The 9,955-nt window shown below is 45.9% G+C and overlaps 3 protein-coding genes across 4 annotated transcripts in view; 1 reads left to right on the forward strand and 2 right to left on the reverse strand.

The window, feature by feature from the left end:
* Vps54 (VPS54 subunit of GARP complex) overlaps nt 1-1,175 on the reverse strand; it is a 77,633-nt gene extending 76,458 nt beyond the window's left edge. Inside the window, exon 1 of one of the 2 annotated variants that reach the window (XM_021210944.2) lies at nt 658-1,175. The gene's annotated coding sequence lies outside the window, so the exon portion shown is untranslated. The remainder of the gene's footprint in view (nt 1-657) is intronic. The other variant, XM_021210945.2, reaches the window with a different exon arrangement.
* The window catches only part of LOC110330850 (basic proline-rich protein-like), a 10,685-nt gene extending 9,177 nt beyond the window's left edge, over nt 1-1,508 (forward strand). The window contains exon 2 of the mRNA XM_021211166.1: nt 309-1,508. Coding sequence (XP_021066825.1) covers nt 309-1,508 — 1,200 coding nt within the window. The remainder of the gene's footprint in view (nt 1-308) is intronic.
* A 6,128-nt stretch (nt 1,509-7,636) lies between these two features.
* Nucleotides 7,637-8,553, reverse strand: LOC110330937 (ribonuclease H2 subunit B-like). Its single transcript, XM_021211246.2, is given in 2 exon segments — nt 7,637-7,788; nt 7,791-8,553. Coding segments are annotated over 2 exon segments (909 nt in total). The 5' UTR covers nt 8,548-8,553.
* Nucleotides 8,554-9,955: the final 1,402 nt, after the last annotated feature.

Here is a 9,955-nt window from a genome sequence, read left to right on the forward strand (position 1 = left end):
CAAACTTGGTTAAAAAGGAATTTTAAGAAACACTTTATAACTCTAATAGGCCAAAGTTCTTTTAAAAAAAAAAAAAAAAAAAAAAAAAAGGTCACTCTAAGCCATACACGGACAGGCCAAGTAGCTAATGGTCAGGCAAAAGTTCTCAAACAACCCACGGGGAACAGGGAAGGCTTGTCTTTGTATCCCTGCAGACAGCAGTTAGCAAAACTGAAAGAAATAAAATAATTTAAACTACAAAGCAAAACTGCACAATGCCGAGTTCTGTGGGTCAGTATTCTCGGGGGGGGGGGGGGTGTTTATTCTAGAAGGCTCCAAGAGGGGCTACGGGCCTGGCTGAAAGGAGGCAGGGAAAGTTTGGGCTCCGCGTCTACAAGGACGGATGGAAGTTGCTGGTCCGGGATTCAGGAGAGGGGCGAGGGGCCTGGGGCGGCACCTGCGGACGCCGGCCGGGGCTGGGGCACCGCTGCCAGCCCGGATCCCGGGAGTGCCGAGAAGGAAGTGGTGGCGGCGGGGAGGATGAAGCCTCGGCGCGGTCCCCGGCTCCGAAACTCTGTCAGCCCCAAGCCCCGAGGAGACGGAGGAGGTGGGGTCCCGCCGCCCCGCCGGTCACCGGGTCGGGGGAGGGTGGCCGCGGAGCGCGGGCCCGGCACCTACCTGCGGTCCCGGGCGGCAGCCCCAGACGAGGCCTAGTGCACCGCCGCCTCCATCTCTCCACGTCGCGCCGAGACTGCTGCTCCGCGGCCGCGGCCGCCGCCGCCGCCCTGCGCGCCGGGTCCGAGCCCGGTTCCCGCCTCCGCCCCGCGCCTGCTGGCCGGCGGGCCCGGGAGCACAGGGCCGCCCTCTCGAGCCCAGCGCCGCCCGGGGGCAGAGCGGCCGCGGCGGGCCCCTCACGTCTCGCCCGGGTGTCCTGTCAGCCAGCAGTCTCCCCCGGGTCCGCAGCGCCGCCTCCGCCGCTGCTGCCGCCGCCTCTCCCACATCCCCGGCCGCCAGGGGAGCCGCCGCCGCGCCGCGACCACCGCCCCCGGCGCCTCAGCTCCCCACGCCGCCGCCGCCGCCCGCCTCACGCCACCGGCCCGGCGCGGCTGGGTCCGCGGAGAGCGTGCAGCAGGCCGCCGCCAGGCCGCCGCAGCCCCCAGCCCACAATCCACCGCGGCTCCGCCGGGGCGGGAGGGCCGCGGCCAGACCGGGAGTCGCCGCGCGGCTCCGACAGGGCCTGGCGCGGCCGCCGCGGAGCCGGCGTCCCCCGAGCGGGGACGACCCCGCGTGGCTGCCCCGCGCCTCCCCCTGTCGTCCTCGTAAAGGCAGAAGTCCTCTGGGATCTGCGCTCCGGCTCGCACCGTCCCCCCCGTGCCCAGGTTGTCCAAAGGAGCCGAGCGTTGCCTTCCGCCTTCCCTGGCGAGCGGGCGGGAGCGGACCCCTCGCCCCCCAGACCAACTGACTCCCGGCCGCTCACACCTACTAAAGCCCTAGCTTCCGCCTGCCCCGGCTCCCTCAGCCCCTCATAGTAAACAAACATGGTTCCGTCTCCAAAATTAATGCCTTTCAAAGGTGAAAGGTCAACTCATACCCCACTGGCCTCCAGTACTTAAGGCCTTTTGAGGCTACCCCGTCCCCCCAGTTCCTGGCTTCCAATCACCTGTCACATTTCTCAGGCGCATAAGTCAGTTGTCCCTGCCCTTTAAAGGTCTGAAAAACTTGGGTGTGTGTGCTTATTATTAAAATCTATTTGTGATTCCTAACAGCATTTCCAATTAGGCTGAGTTCAGAGAGAATTGAGATCTTACTAGTAAAAGTACCATCTGCAAGATAGGGTGTCTTAGATTACGATATATTTATAAGTCTCCAATCACCTTTGGTTGAGTCTTGGGACTCAGAGCCACAAGGTCTGGATAAAAAGAAAAAAGTCTTAATTACTTGAGTGTCTTTCTTAACTTTATGACGATTTTATTCCATTTTGAAACTCTTTTGCCTACAAATAAGTTTCACGTGTTTCAGAAGTCTGTTTTACAAAGCAAAAGTGAAAATGTAACTCAGTAGTTAACTGGAAAAAGAAACTGATGCAAATCTTAGTAAGTCACTGAAAATTGCTAACAGCTTTTGTTAATTTACTCACCAAAAAGGCATGGTTGACAGGGCAGTGGTGGTGCATGCCTTTAATCCTAGCACTTGGGAGGCAGAGGCAGGCAGATTTCTGAGTTCCAGGCCAGCCTGGTCTCAAAGTGAGTTCCAGGACAGCCAGGGATACACAGAGAAACCCTGGGGGGGGGGGGGGGTATGGTTAAAGGACAGAAAGGATTAGCTGAAAGAAAAGTCCTGCACTATATTTTTCTGAATTCAGCTCTCTACAATGGAGCCAGGCACAATGGAGCAGTCCTGTAATCCCAGCATTTTGGAGTAGAGACATGAGGATCAGGAGTTCAAGGCCATCCTCAGAGTCCACATGGGACACTCAAGGCCTGCCTGGGTAATGTGAGACTATCTCAAAAAGAAAAACAAAAAAAACAAAAAAAAAACAAAAAAAAAAAAAAACCTCTACAATATTATAATAAAGAGGGTAAGAATACATCCAACAAATAATAAATACATGTTCTAGTTTGCTTCTCCATTGCTGTGATAAAACACCAGGACCAAAAGTAACTTGGAGAGAAAAGGGTTTTATTTCTTCTCTCAACTCCCAGGTCATAATGTCACTGAGGGAAGTCAGGACAAAAAGTCAAACGGAAACAGAGCCCTGAGAAGATTGTTGCTGCCTGGCTTCTATCCCAGGGCTTGCTCAGCTTGCTTTTTTATCCCACTCAGGACCATTTGCACCACCTATAGTAAGCCAAGCTCTCCCACGCACATCAGCCATTAACAGAGGAAATGTCCCCCAGACTTGCCTTTAGGCCACAAGGGAAAGGCAATCCCTCAATTAGGCTTCCTTCTTCACAGATGACTATTGTTTATACCAAGTTAGAAAAACTAACAAGTTTTCTAATTATAAAAAAGATTTTTAATCCTTTTGGAGGGGGTTATTGAGACAGTGTATAGCCTGTCTGTCCTGAAACTTACTCTGTAGACCAGGCTAGCCTCAAACCTGCCTCTGCCTCCCAAGTACAACCACTGCCTGGCTTTAAAGTCCATTCAACTCTTTGATTTCTTATAAAACCAGAGGAGTCTACACAGAAACATGAGTGAGGTAATCTTCCTGCGCACTGTGTAAAAGCTGTCTGATTATTCAAATGGTGATTTCTGTAGAGACAGAGAGTTGAATACCGGCTGAATTTTGGTATAGTTATTTTTATAGATCATAAAAAGCCTCTGTATTTTGTAAATATACACCTCCTTCTCCTTCTGGTTGGTTTAATTAAAAACTGACGACCAATAACTGAGGCGGGAGAGGAAAGGCAGAAGTTCCAGGTTAGAGTGACTTAATCACACCCTTCTCAAAAGCAAATTCCAAATTGTTCTAGTTTGCACTTGGATTGATTGATGTGCCTTGGGTGTTTCCTCAACACTAGAACAGGACAAACGGGTTCACCCCCTACTGTTGATAGCTTGCCACAAGAAGAAAATGAGCCTTAAGTGCTGTGCTTGGTTCTTTTCCAGACCCAACAACAGGTTTACTTTTTACCTTGTGACAGAACAATTCATAAGCTGAAATCTACACAGAAAAGCAAATATTGATGATCAGCTTTTCAAAACAAAAACAAATTGGGCAAGTAATTTTGTTAAGAGGAAAGTTTAAAATAATAAGTTAATAGGTTTGGTTGCTATCATTTGAGTCATTTTAGCATTAAAAAGAACTACAAATGAAATGTGTGTAGATACACTGTTGTGGCTCATTTTCCAGAATCAAGGCCACAGAAAATTAAGAAAAGCTGGTAGACAATGTTACCCTGCTTAGCTACAAGACTAAAAGTCTACTTGGCACTTTGTTATGGTTGTTAATGATTAAAAGTAACAGAAATCTTGTTTGTAAAGGTATCAACTCCTGGCTGGTCTAGAACTTGCTGTGTAGAACAGACTGGCCTGACCCTCACAGATGCCTCTTGCCTCTGCTTCCCAAGTGCTGAAACAAAAGCCCCAGCTCCCAACTACATATATCTTTAAATAAATAAATAAATAAATGCAACTTTATTTTTTTTTTCTTAAAGGCCCACCATGCTCCAGAGGTAGTGGAAAAGAAAGTATAAAGGACAGGAGGGGGAAAGTGTGCGTGTTTAGAATGGTGTTTTGGAGCAATTCCCATCTGTTGTTTGGAAATCAACAATTCAGTTCACAGGTCAGCAGACAGCTGCAGCCTGATCCACACACAAACACTTCACAGACACACTAGCAGTCCAGTTCGGTAGAATCGGGATAGCAAACACAAATCAGCAACAATGGCATTGCCCAGCAGAGACAGCAAGGCCCCAGCCTTGGCACCAGCCAGCAGAAGGGACCAGGAGGAACATCAGGAGAAGTTCTCAGCTGTGCCTCTCTCAGGAAAGCAAAGATCAATGAAGACTGGAGACCAATAAGCTTTGCACAGCTAGCTCTAAAAGCAAGCAAGCTCAGCCTCCTCAGTGTCCATAGAGTCCTATCTATACCCCCTCCAAACATCTCCTGTCCTCCACGGGTCTTACCTCAGCGTGCGTCTTGCTTCGTTGCGTGCATCTGTCTTAGCTGACATCACTCTGCTGATCAGCCTGAGTTTGATGAAGGAGCAAGAAACTGCAGCACACCACCAGAAGATCTTTTATTACGTTTCTGTGGTGTCCTGACAAATGTAGCTCAACTACACAATGTAAGGCAGATTCATGTCATTAGCAAAGAATCCTTCATCGTGTGTCCTTCCACTTGCTTGCTTTAGCAGAACATCCTCTCTCCTGTATCTACATCAGCTAAACCTTCCTTCACTAGTCTGTTTTAGTTTTTCACCTATGTCTACTTCAGGAAAACAGTCCTTTATGTGTTTGCCCCAGCAAAACACCTTCCAACATAACTGGCTTTCCAGAGAACCCTTAAGTTTCCACTTCAAATATTAAATAAATAAATAAATAAGGCAGGGAGGCTGAAGAAATGGCTAATAGTATTTGCTACTGTTGCAAAGGAAGGGAGTTCAATTCCTACTACCCAGGTGGGATGGCTCAAATTGCCCAAAATCCCAGATCAGGGACTCTGATACTCTCTTCTGAGTTCCATACACACATTCATATACACAGTGAAGCATTCCTGTAATCCCAGCACTAGGAGTTTAAGACAGGAAAATCTCTGAGACTTCAAGACTAGCCTGAGCTTTACAGTGAGACCCTTTCTCAAAAACAACTCATTAAAGGTGAAGATGGGAATCAGATGTACAACTCCTGGGTATTTACCAAAAAGACTCTTAAGTTTACATACCATGGAGATATTTGTATGTCCACACTGAGGTACTTACAATAGGGTAGAAATGGAACAACCCTAGGTGATCATTAGCAAATGAATAGATAAAGGAAATATACATACACAGAATGGAAACTTAGTCAGCTATAAAGAAAAATGATATCATGTCAGTTGCAGGGAGATCGCATTTAGCAAAATAAGCTACAATCAGAAAAACAAATACTATGTGTTTTCTCTCATTTGTGAAACCTAAATTTAAAATTATACATGCATAGAAATATATATGCTTGGGTGTGAATATGTGTGTGCGTGTGAGATGGAAAAGAGAAAGAAATCTTAATGGGACAGGAGGGTAATGGAATATATTGGGATGGGTGAGGATCAAAGAGGGGATCAGTGGGCATACGAGAAGGCAGAGGGAGGAGGACAAATGGGAACTAGGGATGGTGACACGTATGTATGAAAACTGCTATAATGAAACCCATTACATTGTAAACTAAAGTTTAAAACAAAGTTTTTAAAAGGATGTTCTGGGAGAGAAAAAGGTAAAACTGGGTGTGGTGGCATATACTTGGGCTCAGTACTCAGCAAGTTGAGGTGAGAGTGTTTTGGTGTTTGAGGCTAACCTGGGGAGCAAGCCTGAGCTACACCACTGCCCCGATTAATAAAGCCATAAACTTTTTTTTTTTAATGTTGACTGCATGTGAGCAGGGCTCTGTGTTGATCCCCAGCACTGAGAATAATATGTTATTATGTGAGATGGCCAAGCCTGCAATCAAGGCTGACCACCCAAGTTCAATCCTTAGGCCCATAAGTTGTGTTCGCATACACACACATACACACAAATAAATAGATTAACAATAAAAAGGTAAAAGATGCCAGTCATCAGCATCATATATTCTCATTTAAAGGGTTTATCATCTATCTGTTCCCACATGAATATATGTTCCACGAAGACAAGGAGTTTTGTTTGTCTTGCCTATCACTTTGCCTGGACCTAAGCATGGTGCAGAGTCAGAGTTCAATAAATAATAATATATGTCTACAAAGACAAGACATTCATTAGGAAAACATTTTTTCTTTCACAACTTCTGCTACAGCTGGGTGTAGTAGAGCACACCTTTAATCCAAGTACTCACATTGAGGCCAGAATGATCTACAGAGTGAGTTCTAAGACAGGCAGGGCTACAAGGCGAGACCATGTCTTGAAAAAATTCAAAAAGTGCATAAGCAAAATAAAGTAAAATAAAACTTCTGTTAGGCCAGTGTGAAAGCTGGCTCAATCATTATGAACACTTGCTGATACTCCAGAGGACCTGGGTTCTATTACCAGCAGAGGCCAGAGTTGACCTTTCAAGAGCTGCCTTACATAGTACATAGATATGGGGTTGAACCCAGCCATCTCTCAGAAGGAGCTCACACAGCAAAACGATTACAAATTCTCACACAACTCATAATGACTCAAAGAAAAGAAAATCAAGCTGTACAGAAATACTTATAAGCAAAATAGAAAAAACATTACCAAGAATCATAACACTAGGAGGACTTCACAACAAAACCCAAAGTACCCTCCAAAAAGTTCCCAGAATTCCACATGTCACGCAATCACAGCTGGCAGAACCACTCCTCTGCTAGAGCACAAGGCAACTCACAGTCAGCCGCTGTGGACAATCCAAAGCAGCCCCATACTCTCACCTCTGGGATTAAAACAAAAGCACATTTTTATAATATTTCTGTATTTTTTAAAGAAACCAAAACTTCAGAGTTCTCACTATATGTCTCCCCTTCTGTTTTAAGTCATTAGTTATGTATAGTTGGAAAATATAAACAGAGATATTTTCTTTTTTGTTTGTTTGTTTTATTGATTTTTATTTTTACAAAGAACATGAATCCATACGAAGATATGGTTAATTATAAAATTTACCAAAATGTGTGGTTTTGTTGTCCAGCTCCTTTCAGCTAAAGCCACGCAGGACAGAGCAGGGAATACCTGGGCACCACTCATACCTCCCTGGGGAAACTGTGACTCGGGGACCCGTGCACTTGATGGCTTCTCATTATGGCAAACGGCCCAAAGGCCCCGGACAGCAGTTCACACAATCACTTTCCCACAATGGTTGTGTTTGTCAGGCACAAAGTCACAGGGCAGCGAGTGTCTGCAGGATGCGAAAGCACCTCGGTTCTCAGCGTAGTGACTTAGGGTCAGGGCAGCGGCAAGAAGAGACAAGACAGACTAGGCAAGAGGCAAGCTTCTGTTTCTGCTTCACTGGATTTTATTTTCGATGCTTCAAATCTTTCCAGATTTTTTATTTTTTGCATCAAAAAAGGCATCGATACTTTTCATTCCGCTTTTGTCAACTTTAGCCAAAGCCTTCTGAGCAGCAGTCATTTTGCTATGTTTCTTGCCGGTCTTCAAGTCTTTACTGTTAAACTTAGTGTTAAACTTACAGGCTCATCTGATAACTTTAGTTTCTTTGCTGGAGGGTTTGGCAATGAAGCTGGAGGTTCTGGAAGCTTCAAGGACTTGGATAAATCATCACTTAAGTCTTTAGGGATGTAATCAGAAATCGGACCATGGGCAAATCGAACATAATCTTCTTCCTTGTCCGTGGAAGCCTGAACACCCGAGAAATATGCAGATGACTGCACCCGGGCTCCAACGTTGACATTATTGGCTTTTAATGCCACCACAGTTTGGTTGACCTTCTTCTCCAGCCACTTCAATGTCTTCTCTGAGCTGTACTTATAGTACATCTTGCTGTTCACTTCTTTTTCCTCCGTCACATGCCGAAGTGACTTTTCAAGCTCAGGAAACCTCAGCAGCAAGGTGCAATCTGGAAATGTGTCATCCACCACGACCTGATCCAAGGGCTGATACTTCCCCTCTTTGCCAGCCTTTAGGAGATAGTGAAGGAGCAGGAACAATGGATCCATGGGTGTGGCAAACTGGAGAAGGCCCCCTGACTGAACTGATTGATTTATAAACCAAGAATGGTGTTTTTCCTTGAAAACTTTTATTTCAAACAGCTGCTGTTGACACATATCAATTAAGTAAGTTGCTCCATCCCCTGAGTGCAGGTTGACCAGCTTTACAAACAGGAGGCCGCTCTTCTTCTTCGAGGCATCTTTTAAATATTCTGGAAGTAGGAACACTAGCTGCCTGGCCGCCAAGTCCCCGCGGTCCCGGCCTCCGGCCATGGTCGCGCGCTGCCGGAAGTGGCCCAGAGATATTTTCAATGAAATAAGTGCTTTTCAGGTTGTAGCTAACGTCTTCAGTAGACCTTGCCTGTTCAGTTCTAATCTTTATCAGTTTGAAGGTATCTTATCTACAGCTTTTCATTTCCTGTGGATATAAAAACAAATCAGTATCCCTAACACAAAACTTTCACTATGATAGCAACACATCCTTAGAGTATATAGGCTGAGATGGCTTATACGTTTTGCTGCAGGGCTCCAAGCCAGCACCCAAGGCTGTTCCCCAATGGTAAGAGGTTGCCTAGAATATCCCTTTGGACCGACCCACATTGGTCCAATAGCAACCCTTGCCATAACCCCTGTACTCCCCTGGAAGTCTTCTTTCTGGTTTATATTTAGAAAAACCACTGCCCTTAGAGATGTCTTGGTCACAATTTTGTTCCAAATGACGCTATTTCCCACAATTAAAGCACGAATCACTCTGAGGTCTGAGACCTTTAGCAGCTTGGTTACAGTCTCTTTGCAAATGACCACATTTCCTATGATTGGAGCACCAGGCATTTTGATGTCAGAGACCTCTAGCTGTAAAGCATTATAATAGCATGATACACGTTAGAACCAATATCAGTTGTATACCTTATCCACTCATCCATTGGTGCTGCTCAAACCTTTAATGGTTTAATAACTTTTTTACATTTAGCATTTGTATTTTCAGATGCCAAGGTCTCGATCAACAACTGTCTTCCATGAGGGTCATCAGGCTTTGTCCACAGCTGAGACTAATCTTTGTTTTTTGTTTTGTTTTGTTTCAATTTTTTTTTAGATTTTGTTTTGTTTTTTGTTTTTTGAGACAGGATTTCTCTGTGTAGTAGCCTTGGCTGTCCTAGAACTCACTTTGTAGACCAGGCTGGCCTCAAACTCAGAAATCCACCTGTCTCTGCTTCCCAAGTGCTGGGATGAAAGGTGTGCACCACCACGCCTGGCTTTAGATATTTTTTCATTTTCATTTCAAATGCTATACTGAAGTCCCCTATACCCTCCCCCCACACTGCTTCCTTACCCACCCACTCCCACTTCTTGACCCTGGCGTTCCCCTATACTGGGTCATATAAAGTTTGCAAGACCAAGGGGCCTCTCTTCCCAATGATGGCCCACTAGGCCATCTTCTGCTATATATGCAGCTAGAGACACAAGCTCTGGGAGAACTGGTTAGTTCATATTGTTGTTCCTCCTATAGGGTTGCAGACCCCTTCAGCTCCTTGGGTACTTCCTCTAGTTCATTGGGAGCCCTGTGTTGAATCCAATAGATGATTGTGAGCATCCACTTCTGTATTTGCCAGGCACTGGCATAGCCTCACAAGAGGCCGCTATATCAGGGTCCTTTCAGCAAAATCTTGCTGGCATGTGCAAT

Source organism: Mus pahari, chromosome 13, assembly GCF_900095145.1.
Source record: "Mus pahari chromosome 13, PAHARI_EIJ_v1.1, whole genome shotgun sequence".
In the NCBI taxonomy this organism is placed as follows: Eukaryota; Metazoa; Chordata; class Mammalia; order Rodentia; family Muridae; genus Mus; species Mus pahari.